At 38.9% G+C, this 26,510-nt stretch overlaps 1 protein-coding gene across 1 annotated transcript in view; it reads left to right on the plus strand.

Moving 5' to 3' along the window:
• The window catches only part of csmd2 (CUB and Sushi multiple domains 2), a 363,835-nt gene that overhangs the window by 317,651 nt on the left and 19,674 nt on the right, over positions 1-26,510 (plus strand). The window contains exons 48-64 of the mRNA XM_017453975.3: positions 1,412-1,558; positions 3,990-4,178; positions 5,721-5,906; positions 6,072-6,266; positions 6,559-6,732; positions 6,853-7,026; positions 7,327-7,500; positions 13,517-13,705; positions 15,210-15,383; positions 16,841-17,023; positions 18,725-18,901; positions 20,105-20,284; positions 22,419-22,592; positions 22,920-23,093; positions 23,368-23,441; positions 24,130-24,241; positions 24,931-25,110. Coding sequence (XP_017309464.2) covers positions 1,412-1,558; positions 3,990-4,178; positions 5,721-5,906; positions 6,072-6,266; positions 6,559-6,732; positions 6,853-7,026; positions 7,327-7,500; positions 13,517-13,705; positions 15,210-15,383; positions 16,841-17,023; positions 18,725-18,901; positions 20,105-20,284; positions 22,419-22,592; positions 22,920-23,093; positions 23,368-23,441; positions 24,130-24,241; positions 24,931-25,110 — 2,856 coding nt within the window. The remainder of the gene's footprint in view (positions 1-1,411; positions 1,559-3,989; positions 4,179-5,720; positions 5,907-6,071; positions 6,267-6,558; positions 6,733-6,852; positions 7,027-7,326; positions 7,501-13,516; positions 13,706-15,209; positions 15,384-16,840; positions 17,024-18,724; positions 18,902-20,104; positions 20,285-22,418; positions 22,593-22,919; positions 23,094-23,367; positions 23,442-24,129; positions 24,242-24,930; positions 25,111-26,510) is intronic.

Genomic DNA, 26,510 nt, shown 5'->3' on the forward strand with positions numbered 1-26,510 from the left:
ACAAAGCCTCTTGACTGCTGTGTGTGTTTGCTTGGCATTTGGGCAAAGTGTGAGCTGCACCTTAGGGGAGCTGGGGTGCTTACCAGTGATTACCGCATTGTATATTACGCTGAGCTGAGGAGTCAGTGACTTCCATCATATAGTGCCAAATATAACCTGACAGAAAGGTCTAGTTCCTGCCATTCTAAACTTTACATGCACAAGGATAGTAGAAAATCCAGTGATGTAGAGAAACCTGTTGATTGTGGACTTCTCTTCTGTTTATCTGAAAGTGCCCCTGCAGATGGTGTGATAAAGGTTCCATGATGCTAGCTGTATAAGAGTATATATTTTTACTTCTATTATTTATTTGTGTATTAAAATGTCGAGTTGTAGTTAGTGGAAATGCTTGTAGTTTGATATAGCAAATGTCCAATGTGCACATTTATACCAAAGCCAGAAAAAAATGCTCATTTTCAGATTAGCTGACAGGTGTGTATTAATATATCAAGACACCGCTGAAGTAAATCCAGTTTTAATCACAGTTCTAAATCAGGCTCTTCATTCGGAATGTACTCAGAAACACAAGGAACAGAACAACATTTTAACTCAGCACATCAATATGTTGAAATATAATCACGTCGACAAAAATGTTTATTAACGGTTTAAGCTAGGCTGTATTTATGGTATTCAATCACCTTCACTATTTTAATATCATTCTGAAGTGAGTAAGTAAAACACAAAACATGCTTTAAGCAAATGCATTCCACAGTGCTGTCCAATTCTCAAATCTGAACGTTATTTAACAAAAAAAAACCTAAGCATTGATATGGGTAAGCTTTCTTTAAGGAGACGTTTCTACTGTATAATATCTATGGAAGGAGCGAGCCTCCAGTGTCAGAGCTTTTTAACAGTCAGTAGGTGTTCAGAACAGAAGACTTTCTGGTTTCTCTGTAACACAAGACAGACTGCGCTTTTTCTGTTTTCTGGGTTTTTTGCTTCAGGAGAGATACAAATGTTGTCGTAACATGACAGGAACTAACTTGGATAAAAAGTATGACATTTTCCTGCTGTTGTACTTAATGTAAAAGACTTCACCGAGTCACTGATTAATTTCCTGTAGCAGCACACCTCATCATGTTGTATTCTTTACTAAATGTGTGCTGATGTGTTCTAATGTCTGAAATATAATGGATTTGAAGGTGGAAACACAAGTCTACTTTGTGTTGTGGGCATCTCATTGGACATGATATCATATATAAAAATCTAGTATAGATTTATATTGTGAATATATTTTGGATAGATAATCTCAGAATTATGTTGTGCAAAGACACGAGAAACCAGTGGAAAAAAATTATCAAGGGTTGCCATTAATTCACAAGTGCAGCTCTCTTGTGTTGTAATCAAATAAATTTTTTATTTTTATTTTAAGGTCCATCCAGACAGAGTCCTCTTCTCATCACTCTAAGCGGGAACTACTCATCACCACTCGGCATCACCAGCTCTTCCAATAAAGTCTACCTGCACTGGTCTTTTGATCACACCTCCAGCCACAAAGGCTTTCGAATCCGCTACTCAGGTGAGCTACTTAGAGTGATGATGCTCACTGCTAATGTACATATCCATTTCTAATCTCCCAGACTAGAGATTTACAGATTGGTACTGGTAACACCTGCTGAATCCTGTATGATGTATTGTTGTGTAAATATTTAAAACGTTTCCGTATGCTTCTTATCCTTCTGATGATAAGGAGCATACGGAAACGTTTTAAATATTTACACAACAATACATCATATAGGATTCAGAAGGTAATGATTATCAGTTTCAAAAGGATGACTAATCATCTGCTGCTCTCGCACAGTGGGACCTGTTCTCTCCTGCTGGCAGTGTCTTTAGTTTTCTGCTCTCTTTTCATGCTTGATGGAGTTCTGATAGCCAGATCAGTGGCAGGCTGAGTTAGTGGCACCAGCATACAGGTTTGCATCCTCAATATGGCCCACCCTGCTGGAGTACCTTGGGAAGAAAACAGATGGCAAGCCAGATTCTAAACATTCTACTGTTTGCTTTAATAATCCATCTTTTATCTCCACAGGCTGGCTCTCCATCACCAGTTGTAGCAAGTTCCTAAACTCGTTCTAATTCAGTACACTTCCTTTTCTTTTATTTTCTTTTCTCATACCTTTACTTCCAATCATTCTTGTGCATTAACACTTTCTATGTGGTGAGTGACTGGCCGTGATTAGTGTGCAAGCTTTTTTTTCCTAAGGTGTTGAGAGGAAAGGTGAAAATGGAATGGGGAGATTGATAGCTAGACAGATTTTTCTACCAACTGGGAAAGAAAGGCATTAAGGTGACATTGAGATTTGTTTTCATTTTGATTTCATTGACCATAAGGTCTCGGGCATTAGCTCTTAGGTGAAGGAATAAACCATATCTGGATGTACAGCAAATTAAGAGGCTGAAGGCTATCTTAAGCATCTACTTCTACTTCTTCTACTTCTCATCTGTTGGAGGCTGAGAGCCAGTGCCCCTCTCAGCTGCCTCTCTAAGTCCAGCAGCATATAGAGTCCTACAATTTTACCACTTCATGGGGAGTTTTACTTAACGTTGTACACTACAGCTGTATTTTCCCAAATTGGCCCCATTTTCAAGATCCTTCTCATTTCTGCTAATGGATGAATACTTGAGACCTTCCTATTTTCTATCTTAACAGGGCAGTTTTTTTAGAGAGCCATACCACTCCTAAAACCTGAAATAAAGCCTACTGTTCCATTTCTGCCAACTTTTTTTTGCCTTTTTCTTTGAGTGGATAAATCTTATCTTATTGTCTGTGGGATTTGAGAGTTCTTGAACCCCAAAACTTACAGGTATAGCTCCCTGTATGGAATTAACATTTTTATGGCAATTTTAAGATGGTAGCAGAGATTAAAAGTATTAGATGGAATGGCATTCTCTGCCCACTGAGCAAAAGTCTTAGTCACATGCAAAGAAATGCTAAGATGCAAAGATGCCTTCAAAAACAATTAAATGAAATGTGTCTCCATTTTACAAAACACTATAAAGAGCAGTAAACAGTAATAAATGAAACAAAGGCAATATTTGGTGTGATGACCCTTTGCTTTAAAAAAAAAAAAAAAAAAAAAAAAAGTAGTCTTAGGTAGAATTAGTACATTTTTATAAGGAAATGAGCTGAAATTTTACTGACCATCTTGCAGAACCCACATTTTTTCTGGTGACTTTGACTGTCATATTTGCATCTTATTTTTGCATCATAATCCAGCAGCCATCATTGTGTTTTTTGTCTGAAAAGAGTCTCTTACCACTTACTATGCTGCTTTCTTTACTGACATACAAACATTTTTCTGTAACATTTAATTTTGTGCTGGAAAATATCTGGGTTACACAAGTAACCCTGTTCCCTGAGAAGGGAATGAGACACTGTGTGAGCTATATACATACATATTTTACTATTTTTTTTGCTGAAGATATTAAGGCTGATAACGTTTTTCATAGGTGCCGTTTTATAGTCACACGATACATGAAATTGCCATGTTACCTGACCAGGGCAGGCCTATAAATAGGTGTGATTTCACAAAGACTTCAGATAATGGTCACGCATGAGGGTGCTTCCCACAGCATGAAGCTCACGCAATGTTGAGTTCCCTATGAAAGGGAACTAATGTTTGGAAATTTAAAATGTTTTTGTTCTGACTCGATGATGTAGAAGTCATAAAATAAAAATCTATAACCAAGTTTAAAAAAATAGGGTGCCTAAGACTTTTGCACAGTACTGTACTTCCTTCCATCCAATATTGATTCATTTCATATGAGCAGTGGTAGCTCTGTTTAAGATTCTGGGTCACCGACCAGAAGGTCAGGGGTTCAAGCACCTAGAACCACCAAGATGCTTCTGTACTGGATGTAAAAATGGTTAACTGTACACTTTAAAAAAAAAAAAAAAAACACCTTCATGTATTTTACTTTGGTGTGTATATCTGTGCTCGTTACAGCGGCCTACTGCAGTACCCCTAACTCTCCAGTGAATGGCTCAGTGCACAGCCAGACAGGCACAAAACTGGGCAGTACATTGCGCTTCAGCTGTGACCAAGGCTTCCGCTTGGTTGGCCAGAGCAGTGCCACCTGCACCCGCACCCCACAAGGCATCTACCAGTGGAATGCTCCTGTACCCCTCTGCCAAGGTGGGTTAAAACTACTCACCTAGAACCATTTAGTCTTGATACCCAAGTTATTTATTTATATTTATTTAGACTTATTAACTATCTGTCTTAACTCCCTTGATGTTCATTTAGTGTTTAAATGTATCCAAAGTGTAGTTCTGTTTCCCACATTTGTGACTCACACTCACCTGCCTATGCATGAAGAAGCAATCAAAAGATATTTCACCTTAGATTGCCTCTGTAGTGATTTTGAATTAGATTTAGAGCACACACCTGTCTTTCTCTGAGAGAAATACAGAGAGAGGCAGGCAAAAATAGGCAGGCATAATTCTTCTTTTTTCTGCTTTACAACAGCAACTAGGAACAGCAGGTGCTTCAAATCTATATACAGGTGTAATCTCACTTTTGGATTAAACTCATCACTCTCCAACTGCTTCAAACGCCTGCTTGTACTGACAAGATGCTTTATAACCTGTGTGTGTACTGTGTGAGTGAGTGTCTGCATGTGACAAACAAACCCAGATACAATTCAGTACAGTTCAACACAATATTAACAACAATATTAATAACTATATTTCTCCCATAACTAGATTATTCCATCTTATTCTAAAATCAAACACTCAACATAAGCAAAAGACAACAAATATGCCAACCAATACCCAGAAATGTACTCAGTATAATAGGAAAAGTAAAAAATAATTTAGCCTGATGCTCCTCAGAGTTTGTAACCTTTATTTGTAAAGCTCTATGTATAACATTAGAGCTAAATCCCCCAGAGAGATAAACAGTTATTTTATTTTTTTATTTAAATTTTCTCACGGTATAATGAACATGTTTATAGAATAACAGAATTATTATTTATTTAATACTCAGTTCAATTCTGAGCCCGGATCACTGTCTGTGTGGAGTTTTGTGCATGTCTGCCCCATGTCCATATGGGTTCTCCAATTTCCTCCTTCCTCCCAAGAACCTGCCAGTAGGTGCATTGGCTGCTCTAAATTTTCCTAGGTGTGAATGAGTGTGACTGGGTCTGTATGTGTTCCATTGTAATAAACTGCTGTCCCATCCAGAATGTATTCCCGCTTAGCACCTAGTTTTCGCAGGATAGGCTATAGATCCACCACAGCCCTGACCATGATTAAGTGCTTACTGAAGATTAATTCATTTTAATTAATTAATTAGTAATGAATGGTCTAAATTATATCTATAGGTGATCTAAAATCTAACTTTGGTAAGTATATACATACAATAACTGTGATGAGTAAACCATTATTATAGAGGTTTTGTAAAACTCAATACACTGTGATCAAAACTTCTCGCCCGAACAGTGCAGAGTACTTTACTCTTTTCCGAAAAACATCACACAGCCTATTATAAACTCAGTTGTCTACATTCTTATACTATTAGAGTTGGCTGCTCACTTTGTCATCTTAGATCACATGCAGTGTGCAGGAGAACCATGATTGCTAGTGGGGACTGTATCAATATGTATCCGTCTCTCTCTCTCTCTCTCTCTCTCTCTCTCTCTCTCTCTCTCTCTCTCTCTCTCTCTCTCTCTCTCAGTGGTATCATGTGGAATGCCCATGGCTCCAGTGAATGGCAGTGTGGTTGGTCAGGATTTTACTCTTGGTTTAAGGGTCACATTCAGATGTAACCCAGGTTTCCGACTAGCCAACACCTTACCTGTATCAACTGTTTGTCAAGAGTCAGGGAGGTGGAGTCCTATGGAAACACCACCCCGCTGCATACGTAAGCATAAAATTGACTGATGAAATGTCTGTAATCCATCTATTATAAATATCAAAGTCTCATTTAATGTCTTAAAGCCAGAATTACAAAGCAGGCCTTTATATGTTACTAGCTAGTGGTTCCAGTGACAGATGTTTAAAGTAAAGTTTGATGTGTGCCCTCCAGCTGTCACCTGCCCTGACATCGGCCACTCAGCAGTAGAGCATGGGAGATGGAGGCTTATATATGGCATGCAGAATCAGTATGAGGCATTGATGATGCTCACCTGTGACCCTGGGTACTTCTACAAGGGTCAAAGGGTCATTCGTTGCCAGGCCAACAGCACCTGGGATTACCCTGAACCCAGACCTGCATGTGAAAGTGAGTGCTTTTATTCTCCTGGGTTTGTAGTTGAGTGAAGTGTGTGTCTCAAAGATTCTGTGATGGTAATGATAAAAGATCAAAACTTCACCTATCTAAAAAAAATCTCAGATATATCTTAGATAGCATTATACCGAATACATGAATATTTTCAATTTTGCCACATTGTAGGCCTACTACAACCGAATAACTTAGAAACAGGTAGGATTACTTTGTTAACGATCATGCGTCCTTGAATGTGGTAATGATGTATTGCTTGCACACACTAACACATTTGCTCTTTTTCGTCTAGTTATCTCTTGTGGAGACCTTGGAACTCCACCCAATGGAAATAAGATTGGTACTCTGACTGTATTTGGAGCAACAGCCATTTTCTCCTGTAACACAGGCTACACTCTAGTGGGCTCCAGGGTGAGAGAATGCATGGCCAATGGCTTGTGGAGTGGATCCGAGGTCCAATGTCTTGGTAAGGCAATGATGTTTTATCAAGCAACCATTTTCATACTTTGAAACTAGGTTGTATTGCCAAATTATGTGGCTTTCAAAGTCATCTCTTTTTTTTATATTCACTTGTTTCTCTCCTCAGCTGGGCACTGTGGCTCTCCTGACCCCATAGTTAATGGGCAGATAATTGGTGAGAACTATAATTACAGGGGCAGCGTGGTTTACCAGTGTAACCCTGGGTTCAGACTCATTGGCGTTTCAGTTCGGATATGTGAGCAAGATCACCGCTGGTCTGGAAAACCACCTGTTTGTGTCCGTAAGTGCTGCTTTAATAATACAAATGTAATAAATGTATCACAGGTTTAATAATATGATTGATCAACAGTGTGACTTGTCCATACCAAATGTTAACACACAGGACACAGTAGTAACAGTAACAAAGACACAAGACTTAGCACTGATGCAAAACTTCACATCTTTTATTACAAACAAAGGAAAAAGATTTGTAGAAACCATTAAGTTGTTATGAAAATATTTATTATTATTATTATTATTATTATTATTATTATTATTATTATTATTATTAACCCACAGTTTTTATTCTGGTATTTTGTAGCTATCACATGTGGACATCCAGGAAATCCTGCCAATGGTGTGACCCAGGGAACACACTTCAACCTTAATGACATAGTTCGCTTTGCCTGCAGTACTGGCTATGTCTTACAGGGGGCCGTTAATTCTCATTGCCAATCCAATGGGCAGTGGAGCAACTCCCTGCCCAGATGTAGAAGTGAGTACTAAAAATATATTTAACCTCATAAAGTCTAATCTTATTATTTACTCATTCATCTTAAAACATTATTTAGTAACTACTATGAATCATTCAACTATAGTAAACTAATAGAAAAGGTATGTATTTACAATAGTGAGGAAAGTCTGGATCGGACGGTGGCTCCTGGGAGTTTAATGGGTTTCTTTTCGGCATTACACTCTTAGTAAAATGGATTCTTTGGATGGTTAAGGATTCTAGCTTTCTAAAAATAGCCTACTTTGAATCTTTGCTGAAAAGAATACCTTCTGTTATAGGTCCTCCATAGGTACTCCATAAGACCTTTAGGCTGCTAGAAGAAAACTGTCTTGCATCATGTAGTGTTGCCACCTCATAACTCCAGGGCCCCCAGTCCTGAGCTCAGGTTACTCTCTGTGTGGAATTTTGCATGTTCTCAATGCATTTGTTTGGGTTTCCTCTGGGTTCTCCAGTTTCCTCCCACTGTCCAAAAAAAATGCGGATAAGTGGTTTGGTGGTGCTAATATTATCCCTAGATGCAAATGAGTGTGTGTGTGTGTGTGTGTGTGTGTGTATGTGTGTGTGTGTGAATGGTACCTGGTACCTTGCAAAGAATTGGTGTTCTCCCACCTCACACCCAGTATTCCTGGGATAGGCTCTGGATCCACTTCGACCCTGACCACAATAAAGTGGTTACTGACAATGAATGAATGAAAATACCACCTTATATTGGGTTTCATATTTTAATCAACTTCATTTCTAATGGTTATAAGAAGAACTATGCTTCTATGCTTTCTGGAACTTTTTTGCATATACAGAACACTTTTAGTATCACTAATTTGCAGTTTAGGTGTCATACCAACTGAAAAGATCAAGGTGTTTATTTAGAAATTGTTTAAAATTTATATATATATATATATATATATATATATATATATATATATACACACACACACACACACATATGTATATATATATATATATATATATATATATATATATATATATATATATATATATATATATATATATATATATAAACGTTAAATAGATTTTATGTTTCGCTTATAAAAGAGAAGGACTCTTCAGAGAATATAAAGGGCATGAATTGACAAAATCATGCTCAAAAATGACCTGACTTGTCGTTGTGGTACGGCATGAGCATAAGTCAACAGTCATAGCTGTTTCCATAAGATTAAAAAAGGATACAGATGTTTTTTTTTTTACTTGTTGCCCAGAATAGGCAGTAAGGTGTGCGTGCATGCGTGCGTGCGTGTGCGCGTTTGTGTGTGTGTGTGTGGTGTGTACATGCTTGCTATCACTGTGACAACTGCAATTCAGTTTGTTACTTTAAATGAGCTCCACTGAGGATTGTGTAACTTGAAAAAAGTCTAGAAAACTTGACATGAAATAAAAGTAACAGGTATATCCAGCAGAAACTAATGTAGAAAACTAAAAGCAAAGTCAAGGTTTGTGATTTAGTGTATGATGTGGTGGCCTAAGCTGAGCCAGTCTGAGCTGGGTTAGTTCACAGCTGGACCTGTACCTATTTTGGATTTGCATATGATTCTGTCTCTGTGTACTTACTAAAATGGTATCATCTTTGAGACAATAGCTGCATCTCAAAGGGCATACCGCACATACTTTCAGTGTTCATTATGGTTATGTCTGGATGATGGTACTGTTGTCGCTTGCATTCACAGTCTGAGTTGTGTTGTGGAAGGGGCTAGAAAAAAAAAAGAAAAGAAAAAAATTTTAATGGAAAATGAAGATGACCTTAAGAGCTATTTTAGTCTTGTTGATAAGGAATTACTTGTGCACTGCTGGAGAGTTCCCTAATTTTCTGACATTATCTTGAGTGGGTGGGTTTTACAGCAATTGGACCCTACTGGCTACTGGGGTTTAGAGAGACAGCTAAATCATCTGGGTTTTATCTTATATCACTTCCATACAAGTACATAATATATTCATAGTATAATAGTAGTATAGAATAGTACAGAATAAATTAATAGTAATCAATTTAAGATGCAACTAATTTTGTTTGAGATTATGTTGACTTAAGTGGAGGTACCTCCTCAATTTTTGGTCCACCCGCCTATGAGGTAAATAACCAGACTGTCTCTCTGTCTGTCTGTCCATCTGTCGGTCTGTACCTGTTGTATTAAAGCAACAGGCTGAATCTCAGTACAGCTCAGAGACGTGTCCTAATGCTGATTGAGAGACACTGAGCCACAGACACTGATGGCTCCTGACATATTAAATGACTTGACCTATCAAAAATGAGGAGCAGTGCTATCATTGAAGCAACTTTAGAAATCTGAAGATTTAATTTAAAAAAAGAGGTTGTCATCCAGGCTTTTTCCGTTGAGTGTTGAGGATTTAGAATTTTTTGATGCTTTTATGCATGTTAGGGTGAATGCTACATAACTAAGTTCAAAACTATTGCCCTTGTTATAATACCTACACTGTCATAACATCACTGTTTGAGCCTGTATGATGGATTGGGGAGCTGTTGAGAGATGCTAATAAAAAAATACAGATGTATAAGAGGATTAGCACCTTTGTTGTTTGTTTCATCAGATTTATCCTATTAATTAAAAGCTTTAAAGTTGTTTTTCCTCTATCCCCTTCATCGCATTAAGTGTGAATGTGTATGTGTGTTTACTCTGGCTGAGGGAACTTAAAGTGGTTTGGTGTTCTGAACCCTTCTCTCTTCTGTCATGTCCTGTCATTAGCATTGAGAGCAGTAGAATCACAGCTAATGGGCGAAGAGAAGCTTGCATGGAATGGCACAAGCTGCATCAATAATTCAGAGAGCCCCTCATAGCCCTGCTAATCAGCACCAATTTGTGTCAGCCCAAGCCACTGCCATCTTCAAAATGGCCTCTTAAATCCACACTGATAAGTCTACAGCCACCCCGGAAAAATGATCCATTTCTCTCACCAAATGGCCAGTGGCCAGGGGCTGAAACGATTCTAATATCCAATTGTGCTCAGGAACAGATAAATTGGATGTCTTTTAACACTTAATTGTCATTCTCTCTTTCCCTCTCTGTCTAATTCTGTCTCTATTGGCATCATAGACCTTGATCAGCATAAGCTAATGGAAAATGTGAACAGATTTCCATTTGTGCATTATGATCATATTTTAAATTGCAAGTGACCATGCACTAGGTAAAGAACATTCTTTTAAAATTGATGATGATTTTCAGAATTCTGTTTCTTCTTCAGTAATTGACTCATGAAAACAGGATTAGATGTGTGTCAAACAGAGAAAAGGATGATTTGAAATGGGAAGGTGACCTTATGATTACAATGAGCTTCCTTTTGTTTACACTATTCACTATATTAGTCTTGTTGAAAAGGAATTGCTTGTGAGCTGCCAGATTTACTGTTCACGGACAGGTTTTATTTTCTTTATTTTGCTGGAGATTACACTTTTTGAAACGATCTTGAGTGGGTGGGTTTTAGAGGGTTTGGACCCTACTAGCTACTGAGGTTTGGAGGGATGACTCAGTCATAGCAGACTGTTTGTGCTACAGTGTTTTATAGACTTATGGCATATATGAAGCTAACTGTACGTTAGCATTGTGTCTAGCCAAAGCATTATCATAAACGAATACTAGTAGGTAGGGTGACCAGGTGTATCATTTTTTGAGGCCTACAGTAGCAATCCTGTAAGTAGTTTAAGGATTATATAGGATTATCCAGGATTTCCCCCAACCCTATGAGAATTGTATCTAGGAAATGCTGCTGTAATCATAAAGACTGTCCAGCACTCATCCAGTATTCTTAGTCACTGTAAGCTCATACAGAATATCCATCACCTGGAGGGGAGTTTTTCCTTGCCACTATCCTTTCGTTGCCTCTGGCTTGGTCATTATGGATCTTAATCTAGATCCGGATTTCACAAAACAAATAAAAGTGAAATTAATTAAATTGAATTAATGCGAATGTGTGTGTTCCCTTTCATTCCGTGTTATAAAAATGAAAAATGTGTCTCTATTTTACAGTTTATCTATAAAACAGAATTCCCAGTCTGTTTAATTGTGGTTTACATGACGGCCTATGTATTACAGCAGTTATCTTTTTTTCATAATAATAAAAGAACATCTGTCAAACATAACTCATTAATATTCTTGTTTATATGTTAATCATATGGTTTTAGTTATCACATCACACAGGTTCAAGAGTCTAGAGCCAAACTAATGGAGCATACTGTAAATTATAGTAGTAAACAAGCCACTATGTTTATGGAAACTTAAAAAAAAAAAAAGAAAGAAAGAAGAAGAAAAAAAGAAAGTTCATTGGGTCTTGAGGAGTTGGCCTGATTAAGCAATGTAGTGGAAATGCATTATCACAGAGGGATGCATAGTAGGTAGAAATATTCCAGTCAGCTGTATGAGCCTACAAATATATGAGTCGGGTATATTGAAATACGTGCAAATTCACTTAGACGTCCTACATTTATTTCATTGTGTATGTTCATGGCACAACCTGTCATTTGCCTTCTGAATTACACACCGAGTGACTTAATGGAAATAAATATCCCTACTCCTGCTATGCATCTCATGATTTGTGGGTGAACTTGTGAAAGTAGCTAAAAGTAGTGAACAAATCACCCGGTTGTGGGATGAGGTTGAGCGGCGCAGGTGCTAGCCTGAAAAACCCCAGTAAGCTGGTTACCTGCTCAGCAGAAGGGCATATTCCTATAAAAGGGCCCCATCTGTCTCTATTCTCTCACGTCTCCATCATCATGTCAATGCGGTAGAAATGACGCGAGTGCCCCCTCACCCATGTGCAACTGCAGGACGAATGGCTTGTTGACAATATCTGTCATGCATTTTAATGGCAGCTGCACTGCCGCGGCTTGTTTTTCTCCCTGCTCTTCCTCATCCTCCGCGGTGTCAGCTTCTTATGCCAGATTGATTATGACATGGGATCCAATGCCATCTGATGTGGCACAGTTGGTATCAGAAAGTGGGGGCTCTTGGGACGGATGGGTGCACAGGGCACGGATTAATTAGGGAGAAGCACACAGCTAATTCCTTCCTCTAGTTCTCTATTTCACTCAAGTGCACTCCTCTTGCTCACTATCTCTCCTCGCTTGACTCAGAGCTAGCAGATGCTAATCTCTCATGGTTTGCCTCTCCTCCATTTAACCAGGACTCTATCTATCACTCTCTCTATCCTGCATATGGATTTAAAATTTTCACTTTTTAGAATGTAGTGACAAATTTTCAGGAAAACTTTGCTGAAGCAGTTATTTGTGCACATGTGGATGTAGGTTTGCATTTCTGTTTGCTACTCTGTCTTTGCTGTTTTATTTATTGAATCAGTTTATTGAAGCCATATTAGATATACTGAAAACAAAATATGTGTTTGCATATGTGTATAAAGGAAGTCAAGGTAAATTAAGATATTAGTCAAGGTCTTTATTTAATTACTTTTTTCTCCCAATTGGATCATTTTGCAATTCCAACCTTTAGCTAGTTCTCCTCTATCATATGACAGCTACAGGAACTAGAGAGGATGAAAGCTAGCATGTGCACATGAAGCCACACATGAAGCAAGACATGGCATCTTTTGCTCATGCTGTATCACAGCGCAGCTGAGCATGTCCGGAGAAAAGCAATAACTCCTTTCTTCCACATACATGAGCTCAGAGAAGTCCACGATTGGTTAGTGTTGCTCTGATTGACAGGAAAGAGAGTGATGCCATTCCTCACACCCAGAAAACATGGCCAATTTTCTCTCTTGGACTCCTGGCCACAGATGGCTGTCACATCATCAGGATTTGTGATCTTGTGATGTCAGAGCAAATGCTTTTTTCAGTTGTGCCACTTGTGAACCCATAATTTGTGTATTTTTGTCCTAGCATATGCGCGTACATGCTTTAGGGTTTTATTTCATCATATATTATCTTACACTAATTCTTATTTCTATCTATATCCTCTCAGTACATGCTGTTATTAAAAAATAATTTTCTTTTTTCTCATATTCCTATTTTTCTCCTTAGTTGTGAACTGCACAGAGCCTGGGCATGTGGAGAACAGTGTGAGACAGGTCCTGCCCAGCGGGCCTCATCGCTACAGCTTCCAGACTACAGCCTCTTACACATGCAATCCAGGATACTACCTGCTGGGCACCAGCACTCTGACATGCCAGGGCGATGGCACCTGGGATCGATCACTACCCAAGTGTCTCTGTGAGCTTCTTGCTTGTCTTTTTGCAATATTTGTTTTTTGACTGCGTTAACCAATGCTATGACAGCTTTAGGACTGCAATTGCCGCAAACCATTTTGCACTCAAGTCTCTACCAGTGAACAGTGGATAAGTTAAACAAAAGAGACCTCATGTAAAAACTATACTGAATTTCCTGGTTACACAACAGCACTACTTGATCATGTAATATTAGCAGATTTATAGAAGGGATTTATTTATAATTGCACTAACTATGCGCTAACATCTGGTGTCGCCCAGATGAAGATGGGTTCTCTTTTGGGTCTGGTTCTTCTCAAGGTTTCTTCATCATATCGTCTCAGGGAGTTTTTCCTTGCCTCCGTTGCCTCTGGGATGTTCATTAAGGATAAATTCATACATTTAAAATCTATATTCTGAATTTATATATACATATTTCTGTAAATTTGCTTTGGGACAATGTCCATTGTTAAAAGTGCATACAAGTAAAACTGAATTTAATTGAACCTATTATTAGTTTTAGCAAAAGAATGAAATAGTAATCTTTATTTTTAAATATTTCAAGAAAAGTTTTAATTATCTTAAAATATTAAAACAAAGTATTTGTACTAAGGCACATTAAAGAATCAATCTACAATCATTAAAGAATTGTCTGTAAATGTGTGACAATTACTATAATTCATGAAAAGTGTACTTAACAACAAAAAAGACCAAAGTTGGTCTATGGTTTTTAAAAACAGCTATCTGAAGCAAGCTCTCTGAAAGATATAGAGGACGCATAAGAAGACCTTACACTGTCTGAGTGACCCCTTGGAGTAACAATACACATGCATAAGCTAAGCGCAGTGCTTGGGACAGGCTATGCTGCTTCAGGAGATGAGGAAGATATTTTGTACCTAAATCATTCAGAGTTTTAAATGTCATGAGCAGGACTTTGTAGTCAATGTAGAACCTAAAAGAAAGCCATTGAAGAGCATGAATAAGGACATAATGTGATCTAACTTTCTTTTCTTGGTAAGGATGCATGCTGCTACATTCCGAACCAGCTCAAACATCATTAAAGAGGCAGCATGAGATATGGCAACATGTTATCAGTATGTTTTCTAGCTATAAATCTGTAAGGTCTGCACAGTTCTTCATGATAGGGTAACAGTGCGTCACAGTTCTCGATGTATTCCTGTTTTAAAAAATCTTATATATCAAAAAAATATATATGTATGTATGTATGTATATGCAAGAAGCACTATTATGTTAATGGTGACAGCACTTAGAAATTTGCATGACTGAACAAATACCAAAGTTACAGTTAGCTTTAGGGGCAGGGATTGTGCCAGATTGTCCTCCCTCACTTGCATTCATCAGAATTTCTCATGAGATCAAGCTGATGGTACAAATATACCAGGATTTGTTTAATGCTATTATGTGAGAGCAGTATGTACCAGCTATGACAATTGTCTAAATTCATCCTTTTGCCTTGTTCTCTGTTTCTCTTCCTCATGCCTCTGCTCCAGTGGTGCTGTGTGATCATCCCAGCATGCCTCCTTATGCACAGATCTCAGGGGAAAGGAGAACGGTGGGCTCAGTGATCCGCTACAGCTGCATGGGCCAGCGTGCCATTGTAGGCAACACCACCCGTGTGTGCCAGCTGAATGGCCAGTGGAGTGGCTCTCCGCCACACTGTACTGGTAGCTTATTATGCTTTTTAACCATCCATCCATCCATCTATTTTCCAACCACTTATCCTACACAGGGTCACAGGGGACCATTTTCTTAGGATTTCAACAACTTATTTCCTAAGATGATTTAAACTTCAGTAGTATTATAAGTCCAGAAAATTGTCTGTGTGAGATCGAGCATGAATCAGTGGCCATGGTGCTCCAGTGGCTGAGCACACCATCCCTCTATAACCTATTTTAATCTCCTCCTATCAGCCTCTGCTACATGAACCCCCCCCCACACGCCTGTCAGCTTATGAGCTGTCCTTCTTCACTATAACGCCATGGTCCCCACACAGCTTTAAGAGTAGTCTCATCCTATGCAGTAAAACCAGCCTGACAGGTTAATGTCACAATTCATGACATTCATATTTCTCAAAAATTGCGACTTTGCCACTTTCTGCTCCCAGGGATCGCATTGGCCGTTTTACTACAGAATTTCAGCACTAAGGAAATGAGAAATACACATGTCCAGAAAATATTTACTCAATTTTCTCAATAGCATTTGTGGCTGTTTGTGAAGCAGAACCAGGTGGACAGATGAGGGACTCATGATCATTTGTAAATGCCTCAGCAGAGAGCAGTTTATATGATGAACAGATGAGTGGAAGCTAATTTCCTTTCCACATCAGGTTCTTGTACAAAGTCTGTTATCATGCCAGATGTATCTTATATTCTTCTTAATTCTCATCACATCAGCATGCCTCAGAAAATTGAACCCCTCACTGCAGAACATATAGTTCAAGGAGAGGGGTCAGACCTGATCCAGCTCCTCCTACCCGGGTTGAGTCGAACCAAAAATCTCAGTGTGTTTCAGGCTGTATAAGTGTGTTGTTCTGTGTGGGTGAGTGTTTTGTGGGTTACAGTTAGGGGTTAAGGGTATAGGAAGTGTTGGATCAGATCCAGCTCCACCCCCTGGACTTTTGGTTCTGCAGGAAGGACTATCTCAAATTGAAGCCATAGTGAGTGTGTGTGTGTGTGTGTGTGTGTGTGTGTGTGTATGTGTGTGTGTGTGTGTGTGTGTGTGTGTGTGTGTGTGTGTGTGTGTGTGAGTGAGAGAGAGAGAGAGAGAGAGTTTCCCACTCCCAAAGACATTCTGACCAATCCTCTTCCATAGTTATTCTTGGTATACTTATGATTGCTGATTGTTTTTTTTGCACATCTGCTGGCTTCAAGCTGAATTTGTTGTTGTAGCTGTGAAATAACATCATAAAAACAACACCATTATGAATGGCTTTGAAATATCTACCAAAATAAGACAACATTTTTGGCTAATTATCTTGTTCATATAAAGATGGTATAGTATTCGTGTGTGTGTGTGTGTGTGTGTGTGTGTGTGTGTGTGTGTGTGTGTGTGTGTGTGTGTGTGTGTTCATTTAAAGTGTAATGACATAAGTAAATTTATGTTAAATTGTGTCTCTTTGCAGGTGATTCTGGAGGCAGATGTGGTGACCCTGGCGTGCCAGTGCATGGTATTCGTCTGGGAGAGCAGTTCTCTGTGGAAAGTGTGGTGCGCTTCAGCTGTGAGCCAGGTTATGTGCTTCGTGGTTCTTTAGAGCGGACCTGCCTGGCCAATGGCACCTGGCTGGGCACGCAGCCTGAGTGCCAGGGTAAGTATATTGAAAATTTATCTGACATTAAACATGCTATGCAGATGCAGGGATGTTTTCCATCACACCCTAAAAAAGGAAGGAGGAATGGATGGAACAGGAGAGGATCTTTTATTCCCCCATATTATTCACTAAACCTCAGAAGGTTTAATATAGTCTTTTACTGGAGAAGCATCACTCAGGTGTACACGTTTCACACTCCTGCTATTTGCTTTACGTATTTATGCCCTTTTCCCTCAGCAAACTGTGCATGCTGCAGTGTGAATCCCAGTGTGTGTCATAGAAGCCCTTGTTCCCTGTATATCCCACTCCTTCTCTCTCTCTCTCTCTCTTCTCCATCTGTGATTATTTCTTTCTCCCCAGTTCATTCTCTTGCTGCATTGCCTACCATTTCTCTCACCTCTGTCTGCTTTAACTATGTCCTTTATTCAAAAGAATGGCAAAGAGCATCTCTTGAAAATTCATTATTTTTAAAAATATCTTACAAACTGTATGCTTCACTGCCTCTTTTTTTAAAGGTATGTTTATAGGCCTGTGTGTACACACAAATGTGCTCAAGCATAGTTTGATTTGACTCTCAGGCCATTTAATCCTCAGCAATGTGTGAAAGTCTAACAATAATGGCAGTTCAGGAATGGATTTGCATCATGATCACGTTTAAAAGGACCAATTACTAACAGCCTAAGCTTTCATTCATACCTTTACACAGGAATTTGACACAAATTAATATAGCTCTTTAAAGACCACACTGAGTTCAATGAGATGCGGTCATCTTGCGAAGTGCCATGTGAAAGATGACTACTTATTATGGAACTAGATTGCAGATGTGAAAAATAATTTGAGTTTAAATTGGCCTGAAATTGCATTTGATATTCAGCCAACTCCATAATTATTGGCACCCCTTTAAAGAATGACCAAACTGTTTTGAAAATCATTAACGCTTCATTTTAAAAGGATAATGCTTTCTGTTATGTGGCCAAAAATGTATTTATAAATTTGGGTGCCAATATTTTTTAAATCAGGATTTTTTTATGAAACATGTGCACTTGTTAAGAATTTTATTTTGTTATTATATTGTGTTTATATAAAACTATACAGTCCACAGTTCAAAAATCACCCATAGTATGATATAAATTTCATATTACCTATTCTTGGGTGCTTGTTTTCATAAACGTGCGAATAATTCCGGAGTTGACTGTATCACTGAAATAGAGAGCTCTCTTTCTGTTATGTGCTCAATAATTTTCCATTACCATGAATGTATGGCCACTGAAACAAGTCAACCTCAGACAGGAGGGGGTCCTGCTTGTTCCTTGATTTTATAGTAAAACTTTCTATGGTTTAAAATCCAAATGAATGAAGAGCTATTAAGACAGGGCAGAGGTTGCTGCACAGGTTTAGCAGGTTAGGACCCTACAGAAGATCTGCCAGTTTTAATCACAGTTAGGGCACTAGGGGTGTTAACTCATTACCGGAGTCTGTGCCCTTTCTTTCACCTATGCCACTGTGCCCTTGAGCAAGGCTTTTAAACCCAACATGGCCACCTTATTTGCCATCCTTATTCTTCTAGTCCAACAGCCTAGAAAAGATCTCTCTCTCTCTCTCTCTCTCTCTCTCTCTCTCTCTCTCTCTCTCTCTCTCTCTCTCTCTCTCTCACTCTCTCTCTCTCTCTCTCACTCTCTCTCTCACTCTCTGTCTCAGTTGTGTCTTGTGGTAATCCCGGCACTCCTCGGAACGCTTTGATCCAGTTCCATGATGGGCTGATCTTCTCCCGCTCCATTACATATGCATGCAGAGAGGGTTACTATTCCACTGGCCTGCTCACACGCCACTGCACCGTCAACGGAACATGGACTGGAGACATGCCTGAGTGTACAGGTACCATCTCCGTAACAGTAACACCACGCTAACGACCTCTATCTCCATCACAACCACCTGTAAACCTTATGTTCCCCTGGAGTCCAAATAACCCATTTTCATTTGTATATTAAAACTGGAGCAATCCTAAATTATTTTTTTAGCATGTGTGCTTGGCTTGGTTTAACTAAAGAACGTTTTAAAAAATACCCTTGTATCCTGAAAGGTTCTATCTGACTTTTTTTCTATAAATAAATAAATGAGTTAATGTGGATAGGGTTGCTGCCTCACAGCTCCAGGGTCTCCAAAAATTTGTCTGTGAAGACCTTCTGTGCAGGTTTTCTGTTTGGGGTTCCTCTGTGTTCTCCAATTTCATCAACCCTGACCAGGATAAAGTAGTTACTGAAGATGAAAGATGATGAATTAGTTAATGTTATAGATATGTTACACCAAATTATTGGTTAAAGTTAAAAAGTCATATCCTTATTTAACCTACTGAAGGTTAAATCTGAATACTCGGTATCTTTAAATCACAAAACTGTCATACTTGTCAGATGGAACCTCATCATTCTAAGGTCTCATTTTTAAAAAATTATATTAAATGTTAATATGTTCAGGTAACAATCAATAGGAGATTTCATTGCTACTTAGACATGTTTGAGCACAAGACATTGTTCTGTATTGTGCCAGCCCTGGACTTGAGCCACTCAGATTAACCTACATTGACTGTGTTGAAGGGACCGAGTATAGCCCTGTCCATCCTCTTAGCATTAGCTTACATGCATCCAGTAGGCTTGCTTATGAAACACAATGGAGACAAAGCTAATGGAGGTCACATGCAGCCATTATGTCTGCTGGCACTATGCTTTCACTTTTTTCAGAGGTGGCTGCTGACTAAAGCAAATACTGTCTAAATCGCCGACACTTCACAAAACAAAGGAGCCTTTGCTTGAGATAATGTCAAATGAAACGTATTTCTAAAGAAATTCATTAATTAAGAGGTAATGCAGATGTCTGTTTTATATTGATATAATTGATTACAAGAAAAATCAGGTCTATTCTATTATATGACTACTTATTCATACAATAGGTAGAAATCTACTCAGTAGAAAGAGTTAATTTTTATCCTAAACACAAAATGGAGAAATATGTGAATGTAATTGTGTAAGTCTCTAATTGTACTCTTTGTTGTAACACCATCATTTTCTGCCTCTTCATATCCAGTTATTAACTGCGGAGACCCAGGGGTGCCTGCAAATGGTCTGCGACTAGGCAATGACTTCACATATGGTAGCACTGTTAGCTTCCAGTGTTCCCCAGGCTTCACCATGGATGCTGACCGTGCCTCCACACTCGTATGCACAAAGGATCGCACTTGGAATGGCACCAAGCCTGTGTGTAGAGGTACAGTTCAGATTGGAGGCTGGAGATTATTGTACTGTGCTGAAAACCTTCCATGGCTTCTTTTGTCTTAGGGGGAAATTTGTGCATTATAGGTGATATAGATGAACAATGCAAGATCTAAAGTCTCAGTTCACTATCAATAGCTGTAAGAACTGTAATTTTTTCATCAGTCAGAAAAGGAGTTTTGGCAAGTTACAGTTCTCTCACAATCTGAAAGCAGTCATGATGATGAATAATAACACTGACTGTATTAATTAAAGACAAAGTTCACCCTGAAGCTCATTCAATGTTCATATTGAAATGTTGACGTACTTTTTTGTTGATTAGTGCTGTAATTGTATTGTTCCTGTGATAAGTTAGTAGCTACCCCGAGCAGCCATAACATTAAAACCAACTGCCTGATATTGTGTAGGTCCTCCTTGTGGACTCCATAAGACCTCTGAAGGTGTGCTGTGGTATCTGGCACCAAGACATTAGCAGCAGATCCTTCAAGTCCTGTAAGTTGTGAGGTGGGGCCTCCATGGATCAGACTTGTTTGTCCAGCACATCCCACAGATGCTCGGTCAGATTTAGATCTGGGGAATTTGGAGGCCAAGTCAACATGTTGTTAGGTTCCTCAAACTATTCCTGAGCAATTTTTTGTAGTATGGCAGGGCGCATTATCCTGCTGTAAGAGGCCACTGCCATTAGGGAATACCGTTACCATGAAGGGGAGTACTTGGTCTGCAGCAGTGTTTAAGTAGGTGATTTGTGTCAAAGTAACATCCACATGAACATTACCCTAAGCATCACACTGCCACACTGGCTTGCCTTCTTCCCATAGTGCATCCTGGTGCCATCTCTTCCCCAAGTAAGTAACACTTCGTGGTCCAGTTCTGATGCTCACATGCACTTTCGCTGGGTGACAGGGGTCAGAATGGGCACTCTGACCAGTCTGTGACTATGCAGCCCTGTGCCCAGAAGCTGTGATGCACTGTGTATTGTAACACCTTTCTATCATAACCAGCATTGACCTTTTCAACAATTTATTGATACAGCTCTTCTTTGGGATCGAACCAGACAGGCTAGCCTTTACTCCCGACATGCATCAATGAACCTTGGGCACCCATGAACCTGTCGCTGGTCCACTGGTTGTCCTTCCTTGGAACACTTTTAGCAAGTACTAACCACTGCATACTGGGAACATCCCACAAAGCCTGCTGTTTTGGAGATGCTCTGACCCAGTCGTCTAGTCATCATAGTCTGGTCCTTGTCACAGTCATTCAGATCCTTACGCTTGCTCGTTTTTCCTGCTTCCAACACATCAACTTCAAGAACTGGTTGTTCACTTGCTGCCTAATATATTGCACCTCTTGACAGGTGCCACTTTAATGAGATAATCAACGTTATTAACTTCACCTGTCAGTAGTTTTAATGTTAAGGCTAATTGGTGTATGTGCTGCTCTGATATTTTCTGTAAATATCTAAAAATATCCTTTACTACCTGACAAAGGAGGTAAGAAACAACTAAACCTAGTGGCTCCTAAGTGGCAGAAAAGTAATTGAAAATAGTTTGCTCTATTGTCAGGAGATCATGAGTTTGATTCCTGACATTGCCACAGCTATACATGTCCAGCAGCCAATGTAGCAAAATTGATCGTGCTCTCTGGGTGGGAGGGATTTTATATTCTCTCGCCCCAGTCAATCATAGTGACACTGGACAATTATTAGCATCTGTGAGCTCATATACACAGAAGAGGGAACATGGCTCTTTACTCTGACTGTGGTATGTTGCCCTATGATGCAACATGAGCAACAGTTCAAAAAGATGCAGTTTTTCATTTTAAATGATATAGTTTTAGTTATCATTTCTAATAATGAGTATCGACTAGGTACATTTGGTTGTAATGAGAATAAAGGCTGTCAGTAATTAAATAGATTTAACCAGTTACTGTTACTCAACTCAATTCTTATATGCTAACTTTTTAAAAAAGTTCCTTAGTACTGATACTGTGAGTAAATGCTGAATTGCATTTTTCTATACTTAAATAAATAAATAAATAAATAATAATAAAAAAAAGTAATTCACAGTCCAGCCAGGTTTTGTTTATTTATTTATTTATTTTTGGCAAAATATGTCTGTGTTCTTTTGCAGCAATTGTTTGTGGAGCTCCACCCAGTATTCCTAATGGCCAAGTGGTAGGAACTGACTTCCAGTGGGGCTCCAGCATCAGTTACACCTGCAACCAAGGCTATCAACTCTCTCTGCCCACTGTACTCACCTGCCAGGGCTCTGGCAACTGGAGTGGTGAAAGGCCACAGTGTTTCCGTAAGTCTCACTTAAAATTGTGTTCCTGTATCACATGGGAATCAGAAACAGTAGGTGATAATTATCTAGTTATAATCTTTTCCAGAAATTATTCTCTAAATCCTCAGCAGCAGTCAGAGTACAGAAGACCATGGTGAGATGGGGAGATTTAAATCAAACAGAGAAATGACCAGGACTTGGAACTGAAATTAAGAACATAAGACTGATTACAAGAGTACATGTACAACAGAAACTAAAGTCATAATTGCAGTATTAACATATGAAAGACTGCTGAAAGACATTTGCTGTTTTATAATATTATGTAACACTGCCGTATGTCCTTTGCAGCTGTTTTCTGTGGGGATCCAGGAATCCCAGCTCAGGGCCGGCGTGAGGACCGAGGATTCACTTACCTTTCCTCTGTGTTCTTCTCCTGCTTTCCACCTCTGGTACTGGTTGGCTCCACACGGAGATACTGCCAGTATGATGGTACCTGGAGTGGGACCCAGCCGTCTTGTATAGGTATGGGGTTGGACAAGGTTGGAGGAATGCATTATAATGCTACATCTGAAACTACCAGCAAAACTTCAGTCAGACTTTGATTACCTTTTAACGGGGACTCACAATTAAAAATAACTTAGTCAAGCCCTGTCATAATCTCGGACAGACTACAACACTCAAATCTGGTTTGTGAAAATTCTTATGTACTGAATGCATTGGGTATGAGGGTTTATGTATGAGTAAGTTTGTCATTGAGTTAATGATACTAAAATTTGTTGGAATGATATATTTCAAGATCCGAGTCACACCAGCTGTGTGGATCCTGGAACACCCCTGTTTGGATCTCAGAACAACACTCAAGGATACCAGGTACCGTAAAACAGAAAAATACACTCCAGTTCACTGTAATAGGAACACCTCTACACCTACTAATTTATGCAGTTATCCAATCAGCTGATCATGTGGCAGCAGCACAATGCATAAAATCATGCAGATACAGGTCAAGAGCTTCAGTTAATGTTCACATCAAACATCAGAATGGGGAATACGTGTGATCTCTGTAACTTTAAGCGTGGCATGGATGTTGGTACCAGATGGGTTTGTTTGAGTATTTCATAAACTTCTGATCTCCAGATTGGTTTGAGTTGCCAAGAAGGATATAGTAACTCATATAATCACTCTTAACAACTGTGGTGATCAGAAAAGCATTTCAGAATGCACAAAACATCAACCCTTGAGGTGGATGGGCTACAACAGCAGAAGACACTTTGGGTTCCACTCTTGTCAGCCAAGAACAGGAATCTGAGGCAATCATGGGTACCGGCTCAGCCAAACTGGACAGTTGAAGATTAGGGAAAAAATCACCTGGTCTTTTTTTCAGTCTTCAACTGTCCAGTTTCAGTGAGCCTCAGATTCTTGTTCTTGGCTGCAAAATTGAGCAGGTTTACAGGTGTTCCTGTTAAAGTGGTTGGTGAGTGTATGTTTCTCTTAATCTAATATGCCTGCTCTTTGTAATAAACTGTTATTCATTAAAACCTTGGGGTTTGCTCCAAAACAGATTGGGAGTACAGTTTTCTATAGCTGCAGAAAGGGTTACCTGCTCCTTGGCTCCATCTCTCGTACCTGCCTGCCCAACCTCACTTGGAGTGGCATGTCACCAGAGTGTATTGGTAAATAACTTTTTCACAGCAATAAAATTTCCTTCATTTTATATACAATACCTCAGTCCACTATTAATTTTGTTTTTATGCATTGAGTAAGGAAATAATGCATAATAAACATAATGAATAAACATAATGGAATGTGCTGTTATTGAAAACTAATCAATGATAGGGTAGTGTGATGAGGTCCGATGTGAAGTGGAGTTACTGTTACCACCCTAAAATTTATTATTTTCCTTATGTTATAACAGCTATAAATAGTTGTTCCCTCACCAGCCTCTCATTTTTTACTCTCTTTGGAAGTTAATAATACAAGCTTGTCCTGTTACCAAGAAACTGCAAAACTTTTTCGAAGCACAAAACATAAATGTAACGCTTGACCTCTAACTGTAATTATTAGGATTAGATTATGTGATGTGTCCCCCATAATGACCTCCAGACCTTACAGTCCCTGTAAATTAACTGCTAGTATAGAAATGATTATATATTAGAATGAGTGCATTAATGTAACCCTGTGATTTGAATTTCAGCAGACACTATCAGAGCTGTGCAGTTACAGAACATTAATCAACACCTTATGTGGTATAAACATGGTTAAACAATATTAATGAAGAAGAGGAACTAGAACTTTGCATTTAAGATGTATCATTTTCTTTAAACCATACACAGCGTTTAAGTTTGATTATTCTTTCCCTCAGCTCATCACTGTAGTCAGCCTGAACTTCCAGCACAGGCAGATGCTAGAGCCATAGAACTGCCGTCTCTGGGTTACACTCTCATCTACACCTGTCAGCCTGGCTTTTATTTAGCTGGAGGCTCTGAACACCGCACATGCAGACCTGATGGCAGCTGGACTGGCAAGCCACCACTATGTGCAGGTATCACACAAAACAAAAGTTTGGTCAGTCTTTTCCCTGTTTATAAACCCTGTTTTTTTGTCTTCTCTCAGTACATATGCATATCACCTGTACATCTGCCTTACTATTAAAAGCTAATTGCTCAGATTTACTGCACTTTGTACTTCTCTCATTCTTGCTAATGTTGAATGATGAATTGCTGTGTGCACCTGTTTCATCTCAAAAGGCTGGCACTATCTGGGAACTCAATTCATCATACTATCTTTGGAATTTCATACTTTAGGAGCTCTGATTAGCCCAGTGAAAGGTGCTGATTTGGTTAGGAGCAAATGTGGTTTTGGAACACACAGATTGCGCTACACCTCCTTTGACACATAAATGGATACCATTCAGCCTGCAAGGTGGTTAATTAGAACAAAAGAAGCTTTTTAGAAACTTTTAGACAGTTGTCTTTTTCAGTGTGCCTAGAAGTGGGAGTAGTTCTTGCAAATAATGGCGTTGATGGATCTTGAGACATAAGTGGATGAAATATGGCACTGATAGTTTTTAACGCCAAGCCATAAAGATGAGGAGGAGAGGACTGTGCTGCTGGCTTTTCACAGTGGAGGAATATTAACAGTACCTGTGGGAAAGCTGACAGAGAGTGTGTTCAGGCTTCTGGCACCTAATAAAGCTCTGTCTTCACTGAATGTGTGTAGCAGTTTTATTACTTTACTATACTATTCTACTTTTCTTTACTGTTAATTTTATTCTACTCTGAGAAAATAATTTTGCATTAATAAAACCAACACTCAGTTCTAACAGTTCTACAAGCTAGACTGCCACAATGCATGTTCATTAATGATGTTAACAATCTTGCATCAAGAGGGAAAAACAATCACTTTGAAATGTAGTCACTGGAAATAGAAACTTAATCATTAGATTTGTAATGATGAAAATTAAGTAGTTATTTCAGGTTCAGTCCTGTGACCACTGAAGTTTGCAACCATATTGGATGCTAAAATGCTTGATTGCAGTGTATTCTTTCTACCCGATGACCATTCATTCATTCATTCATCTTTAGTAACTGTTTTAATTTTGTCAGGAACATGGTGGATCCAGAGTGTAACCCGGGAACAGGCTATCCTTGTTAGCTTAATCACACGTTTGTTTCATGGTAGTCCAAGCAGGATCATAGGCTAGTCATTAGACTCAAACAAACTTTATACAGAACATCAAATAAAGTTAAAAATCACTAACATAAGTAATAATTTGAGAGACATAATAACAAGCTACTTACATTTGTAGACGAAGTTGGCTGAGAGTTCGTCCGTTTTTTTTCCGAGTTGAGAGACTTCAGAAAATATGATGTCTTTCCCAGTAAGGGAACATAGTGACCATCGATGCATTGTCAGATTTTTTTGGGACCGCACATTTCACTG

Source organism: Ictalurus punctatus, chromosome 24, assembly GCF_001660625.3.
Source record: "Ictalurus punctatus breed USDA103 chromosome 24, Coco_2.0, whole genome shotgun sequence".
Taxonomy (NCBI): Eukaryota; Metazoa; Chordata; class Actinopteri; order Siluriformes; family Ictaluridae; genus Ictalurus; species Ictalurus punctatus.